General features: G+C 41.8%; 1 protein-coding gene, 7 non-coding genes and 1 pseudogene across 8 annotated transcripts; all 9 read right to left on the reverse strand.

Annotated features, from left to right (window-relative positions):
* Positions 1 to 1,288: 1,288 nt before the first annotated feature.
* On the reverse strand, positions 1,289 to 1,407 carry LOC124405038. Its single transcript, XR_006929059.1, has one exon. It is a non-coding gene; the product is annotated as a 5S ribosomal RNA (ribosomal RNA).
* An 84-nt stretch (positions 1,408 to 1,491) lies between these two features.
* On the reverse strand, positions 1,492 to 1,610 carry LOC124405039. The gene has a single exon (XR_006929060.1). It is a non-coding gene; the product is annotated as a 5S ribosomal RNA (ribosomal RNA).
* Positions 1,611 to 1,697: 87 nt separating this feature from the next.
* LOC124405022 lies at positions 1,698 to 1,816 on the reverse strand. The gene has a single exon (XR_006929046.1). It is a non-coding gene; the product is annotated as a 5S ribosomal RNA (ribosomal RNA).
* Positions 1,817 to 1,899: 83 nt separating this feature from the next.
* LOC124405023 lies at positions 1,900 to 2,018 on the reverse strand. Its single transcript, XR_006929047.1, has one exon. It is a non-coding gene; the product is annotated as a 5S ribosomal RNA (ribosomal RNA).
* Positions 2,019 to 2,102: 84 nt separating this feature from the next.
* On the reverse strand, positions 2,103 to 2,221 carry LOC124405024. Its single transcript, XR_006929048.1, has one exon. It is a non-coding gene; the product is annotated as a 5S ribosomal RNA (ribosomal RNA).
* A 6,043-nt stretch (positions 2,222 to 8,264) lies between these two features.
* Positions 8,265 to 8,383, reverse strand: LOC124405034 (annotated as a pseudogene).
* Positions 8,384 to 8,878: 495 nt separating this feature from the next.
* On the reverse strand, positions 8,879 to 12,133 carry LOC124404685. The gene has a single exon (XM_046879017.1). The coding sequence runs from the start codon at positions 12,131 to 12,133 to the stop codon at positions 8,879 to 8,881; it is 3,255 nt and encodes a 1,084-aa protein (XP_046734973.1).
* Positions 12,134 to 14,386: 2,253 nt separating this feature from the next.
* LOC124405025 lies at positions 14,387 to 14,505 on the reverse strand. Its single transcript, XR_006929049.1, has one exon. It is a non-coding gene; the product is annotated as a 5S ribosomal RNA (ribosomal RNA).
* An 87-nt stretch (positions 14,506 to 14,592) lies between these two features.
* Positions 14,593 to 14,711, reverse strand: LOC124405026. Its single transcript, XR_006929050.1, has one exon. It is a non-coding gene; the product is annotated as a 5S ribosomal RNA (ribosomal RNA).
* Between the last annotated feature and the right edge of the window lie 3,112 nt (positions 14,712 to 17,823).

Consider the following 17,823-nt stretch of genomic DNA (forward strand, 5'->3'; position numbering starts at 1 on the left):
TTGTGTTCATTGAAATTGCCATGAAATTTAAGATGACTTTAGCTGATTGACCTACTGTTATTATCGGTGGGGGTTTCGTTTGTTTTTTTAGATATTGAGTGGGCAACGCGATACCGGATGGGTGGAGTGACGATTGTTCTCGTCGATGCTGCGAAAGTCTTGTCGCATCTTGGAGATGGTCGTCGGAGAGAACACAGGAAGCGTCCGAGTTGGAGTTGTTATGGGTCGCAGTTGACGATAAGCCGCTGGTCGACGGAGGGTATTGTTGATCATCACGATGTAATCCGCTCATCTCTGGGGTATTGTTCTGGTTCGGGTTGGCGTCAACATCGTTTGCTGATTTCAATTCAGCAACGGTAAAATTTGTCCTCATTTTGAGGGACTCAATTTCGGATGCTAGCTCATGGTTCGCTTTTTTTAATTCTTCAATTTCATTCAGAGCCACGGTTAATTTCAATTCCAGCTCAGAGGCTTGATGGGCTGCCGCCCTGACTCGGTTTGCAGCGGCTGTGTCTAGCATCCGAATATCTTCTGGTGTTCCGGCCTTCCGGTTGTCGGTGTTTGTTTTCGGAGATTCGTTGATATTTTTTAAGATTTCGCGGGCTTCTGATGGTTCGGAATTGTCTGCGATTTCAGGCTTCATCTTTTTTCTTACTACTAAGTTGGGTTTAGGCATGCATTTCGCACTCTTGCCACGTCTTGCTAATGATGAAGTCATCGTCGAGACCACCTGTGACTTTCCGGACGCGCCGGTATTTTTGGTCGCACTGCTGGGCAAACCCTTATCGTGGATGGGCTTCGATATTGCCTCATCGTCGTTGTTTGTATCGGCAAGAATTATTGAGTCATTAGATGAATCCTCAGCTTTCCTTTTCCCTTGAGGCCTGATTATAGGTCCTGAGTGATTACTTGGCGGCGGTGGGGTTTTCATACTTTTTAAGTCGAGGTAAATTTCGGTTTAGCGGCAGGGGGTGAGCCCCCCCCTCCCCCCCTTGCCAACAACGTTATCAGCTTCACTTGCACGGATGCGTTGCACTTCATTCGATACGGAATAAACCAGATCGACTGGAATCGCACACTCCTTGCGCTACGATTTCACCACAAGGCAAGTACTTCGAGCAATAACATCAACATTACCTAATCATCCGAGAGCTCGGAGCAGACTGACGAGAACCGGTGCTTTCAACGTGGTATGGCCGTTGCCGAGGGAGATGAATCTCTGCTTTTTCACATTCTTGGAAAAAGTGTTGAATCCTTTTTCCAATCCATCTATGGAATCAAAAAAAGATGCCAACGGCACGCGGTGTTCCCAAGCGGTCACCCATCCAAGTACTGACCGCGCCCAATGTTGCTTAACTTCGGTGATCGGACGAGAACCGGTGCTTTCAACGTGGTATGGCCGTTGCCGAGGGAGAAGAATCTCTGCTTTTTCACATCCTTCAATAAAGTGGAAAATCCATTTCCAATCCATCTGTGGAATCAAAAAAAGAATGCCAACGGCACGCGGTGTTCCCAAGCGGTCACCCATCCAAGTACTGACCGCGCCCAATGTTGCTTAACTTCGGTGATCGGACGAGAACCGGTGCTTTCAACGTGGTATGGCCGTTGCCGAGGGAGAAGAATCTCTGCTTTTTCACATCCTTCAATAAAGTGGCGAATCCTTTTTCCATCCATCTTTGGAATCAAAAAAAAAAAGATGCCAACGGCACGCGGTGTTCCCAAGCGGTCACCCATCCAAGTACTGACCGCGCCCAATGTTGCTTAACTTCGGTGATCGGACGAGAACCGGTGCTTTCAACGTGGTATGGCCGTTGCCGAGGGAGATGAATCTCTGCTTTTTGACATGCTTCAATAAAGTGGAAAATCCATTTCCAATCCATCTGTGGAATCAAAAAAAGATGCCAACGGCACGCGGTGTTCCCAAGCGGTCACCCATCCAAGTACTGACCGCGCCCAATGTTGCTTAACTTCGGTGATCGGACGAGAACCGGTGCTTTCAACGTGGTATGGCCGTTGCCGAGGGAGAAGAATCTCTGCTTTTTCACATCCTTCAATAAAGTGGAAAATCCATTTCCAATCCATCTGTGGAATCAAAAAAAGAATGCCAACGGCACGCGGTGTTCCCAAGCGGTCACCCATCCAAGTACTGACCGCGCCCAATGTTGCTTAACTTCGGTGATCGGACGAGAACCGGTGCTTTCAACGTGGTATGGCCGTTGCCGAGGGAGATGAATCTCTGCTTTTTCACATTCTTGGAAAAAGTGGCGAATCCTTTTTCCATCCATCTTTGGAATCAAAAAAAAAAAGATGCCAACGGCACGCGGTGTTCCCAAGCGGTCACCCATCCAAGTACTGACCGCGCCCAATGTTGCTTAACTTCGGTGATCGGACGAGAACCGGTGCTTTTTTTTTTTTTTTTTAAAGAAGTTTATTCGTAGGAAGCCATTCAATACAATATTCACATGTACCTTACAAATGTAGAGTAATATTAAACACGGAAAAACTTCGAAAACGTGTTATCACTATGGAATTAAGATTAGGTCGCTGTGGCTCGCAGGTGCGAGCACTAACCGACTAACTTTTCGTGTACTCAAATAAATTTGTACTTTTCATACGATCAGTGTGAAAGTGTTTATCCTCCGAGGTAGCAGAGCACGTTCATTCAGACTTTTTACGGTTGGATCAGGAAAAAGGCCGGAAAATCTGATCGATCCTTATTTCTTATTCTTTCTTAACCTAACCTTAACTCTATATTTACACTTACATGATTATAATTAGTTAAGTTGAGACTAGATTTTTTTTTTTTTTTCTACTTAGGGTTTTTTATCCAACCACCAGAAAGTTTTGATATTTTGTCTGTGTTCATCGGTTCTATCTTTCGTCGGGAGAGAGGGGTTAAACCTTATCAACGTATTGTCTCTATCTTCGCAGTTTAGGTTTGGGTCGTACTGAATTTTCTTGTCGTGATTGCCTCTGAACACGTGGTAGATGGTTGGGATATTATTTTTATCTTGGATGTAGCCTTCGCTGTCGAGGTAAAGGAAAGTCTCCGGCGGTATGAATCCTGATTCTAACGTTTTCTTGAAGTACATAGGATTCGGGAGGGTCGGTCCCGAGATAAGACTGTTACTCCTAATCTTAGCTGCATTCGCGAAATGCCGTCTGATCAGTTTTAGTACGAAGCAGTCGATTCGGTGCACCTTTGCATCTTCGTATATTTTTAGATTGCTAATCAATCTAACATATGCCGACGATGCCGACCTCCATTTACCTAGACAGGCTCTTAAGCATTTTCTTTCAAAGATCCTTATTTTTTCCATCATTCCACAGCTTATGTTAAACCAGATTTGGCATCCGTAAGTAATAATAGGTCTAATTAATACTAGATAACAGAGTACTTTTATTCGCGGTTCCAGGTATCGACAGTAGAACAGCCGGTTCGCCATGTTAAATGCATTTTTAGCTTTGCCTAGTTGGATGTTGATGTGCGTGTTAAATTTCAATTGGAAGTCAATGTTTATTCCTAGGTATTTAACCGCGGTCTTGTGCGGAACTTGCGAACCTGCGTTATCACTGTCGGATATCTGGAACGTTTTCCAATTTCTGCGCGCATCTTTCGTTAGATGTGTAAGGTTCGGCCGGAATAGAACTGTTTCACATTTTGTGGTGTTAATCTTAAGCTTCCATGAATGATAGTAATCTATTACTTTTCTAAACAAGTTTTCCAATTTAAGCTTCATCTGTGAAGGCTTTTTGCCCGTTACATATATTAATAGGTCATCCGCAAACGCAATGGCCTTCTTTGTGGGTTCCGTATTCAATTCAAACAGGCTTAGAATGTCACTATTAAAGACGTTGAACAGTATAGGTGAATTTACTGTGCCTTGCTGCAGGCCGTTTTCGATTGTAAATGTTTTAGTCGATGAGTTGTTCCCATCTGTAACTATGAATTTTTTATCGTGAAGCATGACCCATAACATTTTAATCAATTCTTTTGGGAATCTTTTTTTTATTAGCTTGTACAACAGCCCATCGAGCCAGACGGTGTCAAATGCTTTTTCTAGGTCGATAAAGCAGGCAGCTACGCATTCGTTGTTGTTGAGTGACCAGCATATGTCCGAAGTGAACTTGTTTACGGCGTGCAGCGTGGAGTGCCTGTGTCTAAAGCCAAATTGCGTTTCCGGAATTACCTCATTCTGGTCACAAAATTGTGTCAGGGATGTGTTAATGACTGATTCGAATATTTTACTGATGTTAGGTAGCAGGCTTATCGGCCTGTAACTCGTGGGGTTGGTACTATCTTTGTCTTTTTTCAGTAGCGCGATCACCTTGGCTGTTTTCCAGCTGGTAGGGAAATACGTATTATTCAGTGCATTGTTAAATAGAATACAGTAGCTTTTTATCATCTTTTCAGGAAGATGTTTTAAGACGATGTTTGGTACGTTGTCATATCCAGCTGATTTTTTGTTGCTAAGGCTTCTGAATATCTTGAGCAGTTCTGCGTGTGAAGTGAAGTAGGCGGAGGGGATATCGCATCTAGGGCCGAAAGCTGGATTTCGCTCTGTGAAAGTGGTAAGTGTTTTTCCTTGTATATGATCGCTCATGATTTCGTTTTTTAAGTCATTAGCCGTTTTAGTTATTAACCGTGTTAACTGTTCTTTACCCAAGTTATCATTTTGAATGTTTGTGGCTGCAAAATGCGCCCCTATCACGTTCAGTTTATCCGTTTGATTAGTAATGACATATTTACGGTCTACACCTATTTTTTGAGCCTCAGGAGGTAATCCTGCCTCGGTTAGTAGTTGTCTTTTTTCTTGAGGAATGGTTAGAGTCGGGATTTGCGTTGATCCGCGAGGTCTGAACAGCCTATTTATTTGCGGGAATAATTGGTCCGGCTTGTCCGATGCTATATTTTGAATTTTCTTTTCCCAGTGCTCGTTTATAGATTTCTTTAGTTTTTCGTTGATCTTTTTTCTGGTGATCTTTAATAAGTCTTTTAACATATTCAATCTAACTAAATTGCCTATCGGGTTTGCTTTGTGTAGTCTATTGATTTGATTAATAATGAAGGTTTTATGCTTGAGTAGCTCTTTAATTTCGTGAGTGGTGTATGCGGTTAACGTGTTTTTTGACTTGGCTTTTGGCACCTTTTTAGCTATGGCGTTTGTAATAGTATTCTCTAATTCATTTAGAAATTGGTCTATCTCGCGGTTCGTTAGATTCTTAGCATGCGGGATATTCGTGTCTTCTGTATTTTCAAGGTATTTTTGAAAAGCATCCCATTTGGTCTTAGCAAAGTTGAATTTAATGCGTGGCTGTTTTTTTTCCAAACAAAAGGGTAGGCCAGAGATGAAAGAGACGGTGACTTTTATTGCGTTGTGGTCGCTGTCGTACGGCAGTGACTCGATCTTTTTATTATCAACGACGTTATGAAATGTTAACCTTTGATCCGCGATGCATACGTCTAAGAATGAGTTCCCTCTGGGATACGAAGGTACGGAAGAGCAAAATAGCTTCGATCTCAGATCGATCTCATTCTCAGCCACCCATTTGTTCAGAGCTACTCCTCTAGGGTTGTTGATGGCGTTCAACCATGAAGTGTGCTTAGCGTTTAGATCCCCGGCTAGTATGTACAGATTCCTAGGTTCGTTTAGTCTTAGTTCTTCGCATAACCTCGTTAGCTCTGGGATGAGTTCCGTTTTGCCATTACCCGCTGCATACCCCGAAATAATGTATAGGTTGTAGTTCCGGTTTATCTTTACTTTGATAACCGATGCTTCTAGGGTTTGAGCACTTGATAAGCAAGCAGGATTTATTTCTTGGAATTTAATTTCGTTCTTAACGAGTATGGCTGTTCCACCACCCTGAATAGCATTAGGACGATCGTTTCTGATAATTGTATAGTTTTCTATGTTAACTTTGTACTTTTTGCTCAACTTAGTTTCACCCAACAGCACAAAATCCGGGTTTTGGTTTTCAATGAGGTGTTTTAGGTTCATCCTCCTTTGAATTGCTATCAATGAGTTTACGTTTATTGATATAATATTGAGTTTATCCAGAGTCAGGTTGTTTTCACTCATTGTTGATTGGCAGGGCTATGATTTGGGTAAATAGCTCGAATAATTTTTGGATATTCTGCGCGTTTGTTGACACCGCTTCCTGGATTTTCTGCAGTTGGGCACTGATTCCGTTCAAGCTTGGGGTGTTTATATTTTGAAAATCAGTTATGGAAGAGGTGGCTGCGCTGTTCTGATTTCTATTATCATGGCTTATCTCTAGATTATGGTTTTGGTTAGCATGCTGGTTATTAGACGCTATGTTTATTGCGGCTACCTCACTGTATGATATCTTAGGGTCTACGCTATTTGCTATTTTATTTATCTTTGCTAATCTATTTTTTTCGTTCACTTCTAGTTTCTTTTTTATGCTTAGGTTATACTCGACTAGTTTCGGGCAACCGCGGTAAGACGCTGGGTGCCCGTACTCTTTACAGTGGACACAATATATCAAGGATTTATCGGTTAGGCCGTCGTCTTTTTGGATCTTGCACTCGCCTGGTCCGTGAGTTTCTTTGCATTTAACGCATCGGTAGCCTAGGTTACAGTTCGCCGCTACATGCCCTATTCGTTGGCAACGTTTGCATTGTATTTTATCATTTTTTTTCAAAGCTTCCCATTTCACCGATTGATAAAGTATCTTAGAGATGTTGCCTAGTTTAGAGAGATTGCTGTCAGCTGAGAGTTTTACCAGAAACATCGGCAGTGTTTTGTTAGATTTTTTTGCGTTTAGCGTTACGAAGTTAGACACACTTAGAAATTTTAGATCGTCAACATTGCTGGATTTGAGGTTTTCCAATATATCTGCGGGGGAAAATCCTCCGTCAATACCTTTGAGCACTACGGTTTTAGTTTTATCCTCGTAAGGTGTAAACGTGAAAAAATCTAGCTTTCTTTCTCTCATTATCTTACAAACTTTTTTGTATTCTGACAGTGATTCAACCGAGATTATATGTTTATTGTGTCTGATTCGTTTGATATGGAAGTCTTTGAAGCCCAATGTGCAAGTCATAAAATTAGATAATACTAGCGCAGACTGGTTTAAAGCTATAATGGGTGGGGGTTTGTTAATTTTTTTACGTTTCTGAACCGAATGTGGACTGTCGTTGACACTGGTCTGCTGATCGTGGGGTTGTCGTGTCCGTTGATTTGTTTTATCGCTGGTGCGGCGATCGTCTGAAGTGTGTGAAGCCCCCACTGTGTCCGTATCGTCTTGGTCAGCTGCTGCTCCGGTGTTAGAGGATGTGGATGCTTGGTCAAGGCCGAGATGCCCAGGGAAGTTTGGTACTTCCACATAACTCGTACCATCATCGATGGTGTTGATCAATAGATCGATATTTTGATTTTTTTCTTTCGGCCTTGCTGTTCCTCCTTGAGGCGTATAGATCTGCGGTACCGAGTCTCTATTTACTCTTTTCCAGGATGCGATTTCGGATGACAGATTTGCATTGAGTTTCTTGAGCTCTTCTATTTCTTGTAGTGCATTCATTAATTTAAGCTCAAGGTTTGCTGGGGTAGTAATTTTGATGCTTGCCGACTGCGTGGCTTCCGTTTGTGGGTTGGTGATCTCTAGGTGATGGGCGAGATTTTTGTGGCTTTGGCGTTCATTCTCTGAACCCGGGCTTTCGGCTTCTGTCGCAGGTTTGTTTTGTTCGCGAGGTGCGACAGTTGATGTTTCTTGCGTTTTCATTGTGGTTGGTTTTTTTCTTACAACGAGATTCGGTTTGATTGAGTACCTCGAGTTCTTTGGTTTTTTTTCCAGCTGAGTGATTTTTCTTGCTTGCGGCGTTATTTGGCATAGTCCAGACGGTTTTGTCATTTTTTCGGAAGGGAGAGTGTTGTCGCTCAGCGACTCGTCAGTAATCTCATCTTCTTCCTTGTTTAAGCCAGGTTGAACTGAACACTCACCCGATATGTCGGAAATTTTCCTTTTGTTTGCGCCCAAACTTTTATGCGGCGGTCGCATGGCTTTTAAGGGTTTTTTTTGGACCCTGTGCATTGGGGGCGGTGGGGTAGTACCCCGTGCCCCACTTTAGCGGTAATTGAGGGCTTGCAGCGCTTTTGGGCCCCACCCGCTAAGCACACGAGAACCGGTGCTTTCAACGTGGTATGGCCGTTGCCGAGGGAGATAAATCTCTGCTTTTTCACATTCTTGGAAAAAGTGCCGAATCCTTTTTCCATCCATCTTTGGAATCAAAAAAAAAAAGATGCCAACGGCACGCGGTGTTCCCAAGCGGTCACCCATCCAAGTACTGACCGCGCCCAATGCTGCTTAACTTCGGTGATCGGACGAGAACCGGTGCTTTGAAAATAAGTTTATTATAACCCACAATAAAAACCATGGTACATCAAGAAAAAACAAGAAAAGCTTACAAAACATGTTAACAATCAATTATATAACTAGTGCGTTATGGCCCTCAATGCGAGCACTACACGTCTGCTGCAGTCTCTTCTAATAGCTTTCAAGGTACGTTTCGTACAATCAATAGGAAATAATTGAAATAGCCCATAGAGGTTGCAAATGTATAATGCCTAGACTGGATGATGATCAGGAAAAAAGGGTAAAAAAACTGATCAACAGATTACTTAATTTCTAAGACCTTACACTAATACTTACAAACTGCAATAAATAAAAGAGGATACGGGCAATAAATAAGAGGAGGGGGTAGGAAAGTAACAGGATAGAATATCCTTCGCGGATACATTATGATAATTGAGTGTAATAACGAAGCTGAAGATACTTAGAGTGCTAATTAGTGCTGTCACATGTACATCATTTTGTAAATCTGCATTTTTTGTGAGAGACAAGTTGGCTGCTATTGCTAGCGATTGAGCCACCAATACTTGTCACTGTTCTGTCTATGTCTGTCGGATACATCTTTGTCTGGTAAATCGGTGTTAAATCGCATTAGCGCGGTGTTGACATTCGGAGCGGGAGTGTATAAAATTTGTTTTTGTCGAGTGCCTCTCAATACATGATAGATGATAGGAATATTGTTTGCATCTTGAATGTATTCGTTCTCGTCCAGATAAGTAAAGGCCTCCGGCGGAATGAACCCTGATAACAAAGATTTGGCAAAATATAACGGATTCGGAAAAAATGGACCACGAATGAGATTATTTTCTCCGATCTTTACTGCATTTGCGAAATGGTTCCTTATCAGCCTCAATATGAAGCAATCGATCCTGTTTATGTTCGCCTCATTATAGATTTCCGCGTTACTAATGAATCGAACATAGAGCGACGACGCCGACCTGTACTTGCCCAGACAGGCGCGGATACATTTTCTTTCAAAAACACGTATTTTATCCATGGTTCCCGCGCTCAGGTTGAACCATATTGGACACCCATACGTTATTATAGGTCTGATCAGAAGCAGGTAACATAGAATTTTTATCCTCTTGTCTAAATATTTACAATAAAACAGACGGTTCGCACTGTTGAACGCCTTCTGTGCCCTTGCCAACTGGGCGTTGACGTGTAAATTGAATTTCAATTGAAAGTCTATATTAATTCCCAAATACTTGACTATATTTTTATGCGGGACCGCGTGACCTCCGTTTCTGCCGTCGGAGATTGAGAAATTTCTCCAATTCTTTTTGGTGTCACGATTTGCGAACTTAAGATTTGGCCTGAATAAAATTGTCTCACATTTTGACGTATTAATTTTTAACTTCCAAGTATTGTAATAATCTATCAGTTTTATGGAAAGTTCTTGCAGCTGTACTTTCAGTTCGGAGGGCTTGTTGCCTGAGATGTAGACAACCAGATCGTCCGCGAAGGCGATTGCTTTTTTGGAGGCAACCTTATTCAGGTCAAACAGTGTCAAAATATCGCTATTGAATATGTTGAATAAAATAGGCGAGTTGACAGTTCCCTGTTGCAGACCGTCGGCAATGGCGAACTTTATGGAGGATGTATTTGATCCGTCACAGACGTGGAAATATTTATCATGCAACATGACCCACAGCATCTTTATCAGATGTTTGGGAAAATTCTTTTTCATTAGCTTATAGAACAACCCGTCCAGCCAGACGGTGTCAAATGCTTTTTCCAGGTCAATCAGGCATGCTGCCACGCATTCGCTGTTATTCAGAGACCAGCAGATGTCCGAGGTGAATTTGGATATTGCGTGGATTGTCGAGTGTCTGTGACGGAAGCCAAACTGGCTCTCAGGAATAATCTCGTTTTCGTCACAAAATACTGCTAAGGACTTGTTCACTACTACCTCGAATATTTTACTTATGTTTGGCAGCAGGCTGATTGGCCTGTAACTAGAGGGGTTTGAGCTTTCTTTATCTTTTTTTAGTAAGGCAATGACTTTGGCAGTTCTCCAACAATCAGGGAAGTACATGTTGTTCAGAGCATTGTTAAACAAAATACAATAATAACTAATAATCTTACGTGGTAAGTGCTTAAGGACTGCATTGGGGATGTTATCGTATCCCGCAGACTTCTTATTATTCAGGTTTTTAAATAACGTTAATAACTTGGATAGAGACGTAAAGTAGTTTGGAATTTCCTCCCTTGACGGACAAGTCGCTGTGTTGTGTTTAGAGAAGGAAACTACCGTTCTGTTGCTGGCTTTGTCTTCCTCCATCTCTCGTTTTAGTTCCGAAACTTTAGTTTCAACTATTTTTATAAGATTGGGTTTTCCTAAGTTAACGTTCTGGATATTTGTGGCGGCAAAATGCGCCCCGATCAAATTCAGCTTATCGTCTTGCTTTGCAATAATGAAGTTATTTGACTGGTCCCTGGCCACGGCATCATGGGTGATTCTAGCATCCGTTAAAAGATTTTCTTTGTCGCTAGGTACAGTTAAAATAGGTATAGGAGCTGAGCCACGGGGTCTGAAAAGTCTATTTATTTGCGGAAACATCTTGTCCGCTTTATCCATACTGATATTTCTGATTTTGTTTTCCCAATATCCGTTTACCGAGGTAGCGAGTTTTGTCTTAATTTTATTTCGGGTTTTTTTCAATAAGTCTTTTAGAATATTCAAACGTACTAGATTACCTCGTGCATTTTGTTTGTGGAGTTTGTTTATCTGCGAGATTAAGTAAGTTTTGTGTTTGTGTAGATTTTTTATTTCGTGTGTGGTATATGCTTTTAAGGTGTTCTGGTTCGTTTTAATTTTCGGCACTATTTTATCTACGGCATCTTTGATAACGCTTTCAATCTTGGTTAGGTAACTATCAATTTCGGTATTAGCCAGATTTCTATCGTCGGGGATTTCTAAATCCTTCGATTTGTCAACACACTTTGCGAAAGATTCCCAGTCTGTCGCGGCAAAGTTATATGAACGATTTTCGGTTTTTCTTTCTAAAACAAACGGAAGTGACGTATGAAATGAAAAGGACATTAGGATCGCATTGTGGTCACTGTCGTACGGTAGCGACTCGAGCCTGTAATCTTCTGTTATTCCATGAGCCGTTAATCTGTTGTCCGCTAAGCATATGTCAATAAATGAACTCCCTCGCGGATATGAAGGCAACAGTGAGCCAAATAGCTGCAGTCTTAGATTAATTTCGTTATCATGAATCCATTTATGCAACAATACGCCTCTGGGATTATTGGTTGCGTTCTGCCACGAGGTGTGTTTTGCATTGAGATCTCCAGCCAAAATATACAGGTTCGAGGGATCAGATAAATCCAACTCTTCAAAGAGCTTACCGATCTCAGGAATAAATTCTTTTTTATGACCACCCGGTGCATAAGCAGCAATTATGAATAAGTTGAGAGAGTTGTTAACTTTCAATTTGACGACCGAAGCTTCTAAGACTTTTGCCCCTGACAAACATACTGGCGTAATCTGCACAAATTCAAATGGGTTCTTTATCAGCATTGCAGTTCCACCGCCCTGCTTTGAATACGGTCTATCGTTTCTGATCATTGTATAATTTTCAATAGCAATTTTGAATCGACTGTTAAGCTTTGTTTCGCTTAGAAGGACAAAGTCTGGTTTGTACTTGGCTACTAATTCGGATAGGTTAATCCTGCGTTGAATGGTGATAATAGAGTTTACATTAATCGCAATGATATTAAGTTTCTCGACCCTGAGCTTATTTTCTGCCATTATGTGTCATCGGCTGAAAAGAAATTATCGAGTTGGGAGTATAAGTTCTGGATACTGAGCGAATTCTGAGCAACGGCTTCTTGAATTTTCAGTAACTGGTTACTAAGAAACTCAAAGAAATTTTTACTAACGTCGCTACCTTCAGAGTTTTGCGCGAAGGGCTTTTCGGACGTCGCGATTGAGTCGACTCTCTGATTCGATTTGTGGTCTGGTCGCTGCTCTTTATTTGTTGTACCTGCTACGATTGCACTATAAGTGGTCTTGGGCTCTACTGCTTTGCTGATTTTTTGTAAATTGACCGGTTTATTTTGGTTGGCTTCTTCAATTTTTTTTCTAATCATGTTATCGTACTCTACTAATTTTGGGCAACCCCTGTAAGATGCCGGATGGCCGTACTCTTTGCAATTTACACAGTAAATAGTTGACTTATCAGATGGCGTGTCTGCAGCCTGGGGTTTGATACTGCATTACCCTGGTTCGTGAGAAGTAGCGCATTTAACGCATCGAAAGTCTAGGTTGCAATTGTTGGCTACGTGGCCGATTCTTTGACAACGCTTACATTGTATTCTGTTCGCTTTTTTCAACGCTTCCCAAGTTACTGCTTGGTACAGGACTTTTTTTACGCTAGATAATTTCAACACATTACTATTTGCCGATATTTTCACTAGGAATATAGGTAAGACTCTGTTATTTTTTTTCGAGTTCACTGTCGAAAAACTTGTGACCTGTAAAAATTCTAAGCCCTCTACATTTTGAGCTTGTAAATCTTCGAGAATGTTCTGAGGGTCAAAGTCGCCTTCTATACCCATCAGTAAGACTGTTTTAAGTTTTTCGTCGCTGGGCGTGAAAGTGAAGAAGTTAATTTTTCTTTCTTTCAGACGTTCGCAAGTCAGTTTGTAATCCTGCTTGTTACTGACAACGATTAAATGTTTGTTATTTCTGATTCTTTTTATGTGAAAATTTTTTGTGTTCATTGAAATTGCCATGAAATTTAAGATGACTTTAGCTGATTGACCTACTGTTATTATCGGTGGGGGTTTCGTTTGTTTTTTTAGATATTGAGTGGGCAACGCGATACCGGATGGGTGGAGTGACGATTGTTCTCGTCGATGCTGCGAAAGTCTTGTCGCATCTTGGAGATGGTCGTCGGAGAGAACACAGGAAGCGTCCGAGTTGGAGTTGTTATGGGTCGCAGTTGACGATAAGCCGCTGGTCGACGGAGGGTATTGTTGATCATCACGATGTAATCCGCTCATCTCTGGGGTATTGTTCTGGTTCGGGTTGGCGTCAACATCGTTTGCTGATTTCAATTCAGCAACGGTAAAATTTGTCCTCATTTTGAGGGACTCAATTTCGGATGCTAGCTCATGGTTCGCTTTTTTTAATTCTTCAATTTCATTCAGAGCCACGGTTAATTTCAATTCCAGCTCAGAGGCTTGATGGGCTGCCGGCCTGACTCGGTTTGCAGCGGCTGTGTCTAGCATCCGAATATCTTCTGGTGTTCCGGCCTTCCGGTTGTCGGTGTTTGTTTTCGGAGATTCGTTGATATTTTTTAAGATTTCGCGGGCTTCTGATGGTTCGGAATTGTCTGCGATTTCAGGCTTCATCTTTTTTCTTACTACTAAGTTGGGTTTAGGCATGCATTTCGCACTCTTGCCACGTCTTGCTAATGATGAAGTCATCGTCGAGACCACCTGTGACTTTCCGGACGCGCCAGTATTTTTGGTCGAACTGCTGGGCAAACCCTTATCGTGGATGGGCTTCGATATTGCCTCATCGTCGTTGTTTGTATCGGCAAGAATTATTGAGTCATTAGATGAATCCTCAGCTTTCCTTTTCCCTTGAGGCCTGATTATAGGTCCTGAGTGATTACTTGGCGGCGGTGGGGTTTTCATACTTTTTAAGTCGAGGTAAATTTCGGTTTAGCGGCAGGGGGTGAGCCCCCCCCCCCCCCTTGCCAACAACGTTATCAGCTTCACTTGCACGGATGCGTTGCACTTCACTCGATACGGAATAAACCAGATCGACTGGAATCGTACACTCCTTGCGCTACGATTTCACCACAAGGCAAGTACTTCGAGCAATAACATCAACATTACCTAATCATCCGAGAGCTCGGAGCAGACTGACGAGAACCGGTGCTTTCAACGTGGTATGGCCGTTGCCGAGGGAGATGAATCTCTGCCTTTTCACATTCTTGGAAAAAGTGCCGAATCCTTTTTCCATCCATCTTTGGAATCAAAAAAAAAAAGATGCCAACGGCACGCGGTGTTCCCAAGCGGTCACCCATCCAAGTACTGACCGCGCCCAATGTTGCTTAACTTCGGTGATCGGACGAGAACCGGTGCTTTCAACGTGGTATGGCCGTTGCCGAGGGAGATGAATCTCTGCCTTTTCACATTCTTGGAAAAAGTGCCGAATCCTTTTTCCATCCATCTTTGGAATCAAAAAAAAAAAGATGCCAACGGCACGCGGTGTTCCCAAGCGGTCACCCATCCAAGTACTGACCGCGCCCAATGTTGCTTAACTTCGGTGATCGGACGAGAACCGGTGCTTTCAACGTGGTATGGCCGTTGCCGAGGGAGAAGAATCTCTGCTTTTTCACATCCTTCAATAAAGTGGAAAATCCATTTCCAATCCATCTGTGGAATCAAAAAAAGAATGCCAACGGCACGCGGTGTTCCCAAGCGGTCACCCATCCAAGTACTGACCGCGCCCAATGTTGCTTAACTTCGGTGATCGGACGAGAACCGGTGCTTTTGCTTTGAAAATAAGTTTATTACAACCCACAATAAAAACCATGGCACATCAAGAAAAAACAAGAAATACTTACAAAACATGTTAACAATCAATCATATAACTAATGCGTTATGGCCCTCAATGCGAGCACTACACGCCTGCTGCAGTCTCTTCTAGTAGCTTCCAAGGTACGTTTCGTACAATCAATATGAAATAATTGAAATAGCCCATAGAGGTTGCAAATGTATAATGTCTAGACTGGGTGATGATCAGGAAAAAGGGGTACAAAAACTGATCAACAGATTACTTAATTTCTAAGACCTTACACTAATATTTACAAACTGCAATAAATAAAAGAGGATACGGGCAATAAATAAGAGGAGGGGGTAGGAAAGTAACAGGATAGAATAGCCTTCGCGGATACATTATAATAATTGAGTGTAATAACGAAGCTGAAGATACTTAGAGTGCTAATTAGTGCTGTCACATGTACATCATTTTGTAAATCTGCATTTTTTGTGAGAGACAAGTTGGCTGCTATTGCTAGCGGTTGAGCCACCAATACTTGTCGCTGTTCTTTCTATGTCTGTCGGATACATCTTTGTCTGGTAAATCGGTGTTAAATCGCATTAGCGCGGTGTTGACATTTGGAGCGGGAGTGTATAAAATTTGTTTTTGTCGAGTGCCTCTCAATACATGATAGATGATAGGAATATTGTTTGCATCTTGAATGTATCCGTTCTCGTCCAGATAAGTAAAGGCCTCTGGCGGAATGAACCCTGATAACAAAGATTTGGCAAAATATAACGGATTCGGAAAAAATGGACCACTAATGAGATTATTTTCTCCGATCTTTACTGCATTTGCGAAATGGTTTCTTATCAGCCTCAATATGAAGCAATCGATCCTGTTTATGTTCGCCTCATCATAGATTTTCGCGTTACTAATGAATCGAACATAGAGCGACGACGCCGACCTGTACTTGCCCAGACAGGCGCGGATACATTTTCTTTCAAAAACACGTATTTTATCCATGGTTCCCGCGCTCAGGTTGAACCATATTGGACACCCATACGTTATTATAGGTCTGATCAGAAGCAGGTAACATAGAATTTTTATCCTCTTGTCTAAATATTTACAATAAAACAGACGGTTCGCACTGTTGAACGCCTTCTGTGCCCTTGCCAACTGGGCGTTGACGTGTAAATTGAATTTCAATTGAAAGTCTATATTAATTCCCAAATACTTGACTATATTTTTATGCGGGACCGCGTGACCTCCGTTTCTGCCGTCGGAGATTGAGAAATTTCTCCAATTCTTTTTGGTGTCACGATTTGCGAACTTAAGATTTGGCCTGAATAAAATTGTCTCACATTTTGACGTATTAATTTTTAACTTCCAAGTATTGTAATAATCTATCAGTTTTATGAAAAGTTCTTGCAGCTGTACTTTCAGTTCGGAGGGCTTGTTGCCTGAGATGTAGACAACCAGATCGTCCGCGAAGGCGATTGCTTTTTTGGAGGCAACCTTATTCAGGTCAAACAGTGTCAAAATATCGCTATTGAATATGTTGAATAAAATAGGCGAGTTGACAGTTCCCTGTTGCAGACCGTCGGCAATGGCGAACTTTATGGAGGATGTATTTGATCCGTCACAGACGTGGAAATATTTATCATGCAACATGACCCACAGCATCTTTATCAGATGTTTGGGAAAATTCTTTTTCATTAGCTTATAGAACAACCCGTCCAGCCAGACGGTGTCAAACGCTTTTTCCAGGTCAATCAGGCATGCTGCCACGCATTCGCTGTTATTCAGAGACCAGCAGATGTCCGAGGTGAATTTGGATATTGCGTGGATTGTCGAGTGTCTGTGACGGAAGCCAAACTGGCTCTCAGGAATAATCTCGTTTTCGTCACAAAATACTGCTAAGGACTTGTTCACTACTACCTCGAATATTTTACTTATGTTTGGCAGCAGGCTGATTGGCCTGTAACTAGAGGGGTTTGAGCTTTCTTTATCTTTTTTTAGTAAGGCAACGACTTTGGCAGTTCTCCAACAATCAGGGAAGTACATGTTGTTCAGAGCATTGTTAAACAAAATACAATAATAACTAATAATCTTACGTGGTAAGTGCTTAAGGACTACATTGGGGATGTTATCGTATCCCGCAGACTTCTTATTATTCAGGTTTTTAAATAACGTCAATAACTCGGATAGAGACGTAAAGTAGTTTGGAATTTCCTCCCTTGACGGACAAGTCGCTGTGTTGTGTTTAGAGAAGGAAACTACCGTTCTGTTGCTGGCTTTGTCTTCCTCCATCTCTCGTTTTAGTTCCGAAACTTTAGTTTCAACTATTTTTATAAGATTGGGTTTTCCTAAGTTAACGTTCTGGATATTTGTGGCGGCAAAGTGCGCCCCGATCAAATTCAGCTTATCGTCTTGCTTTGCAATAATGAAGTTATTTGACTGGTCCCTGGCCACGGCATCATGGGTGATTCTAGCATCCGTTACAAGATTTTCTTTGTCGCTAGGTACAGTTAAAATAGGTATAGGAGCTGAGCCACGGGGTCTGAAAAGTCTATTTATTTGCGGAAACATCTTGTCCGCTTTATCCATACTGATATTTCTGATTTTGTTTTCCCAATATCCGTTTACCGAGGTAGCGAGTTTTGTCTTAATTTTATTTCGGGTTTTTTTCAATAAGTCTTTTAAAATATTCAAACGTACTAGATTACCTCGTGCATTTTGTTTGTGGAGTTTGTTTATCTGCGAGATTAAGTAAGTTTTGTGTTTGTGTAGATTTTTTATTTCGTGTGTGGTATATGCTTTTAAGGTGTTCTGGTTCGTTTTAATTTTCGGCACTATTTTATCTACGGCATCTTTGATAACGCTATCAATCTTGGTTAGGTAACTATCAATTTCGGTATTAGCCAGATTTCTATCGTCGG

Source organism: Diprion similis, chromosome 3 (assembly GCF_021155765.1).
Source record: "Diprion similis isolate iyDipSimi1 chromosome 3, iyDipSimi1.1, whole genome shotgun sequence".
Lineage (NCBI taxonomy): Eukaryota > Metazoa > Arthropoda > Insecta > Hymenoptera > Diprionidae > Diprion > Diprion similis.

Coding starts and splice junctions, on each gene's coding strand:
- LOC124404685 (XM_046879017.1), bottom strand. CDS start 12,133: ATGGCAGAAAATAAGCTCAGGGTCGAGAAACTTAATATCATTGCGATT.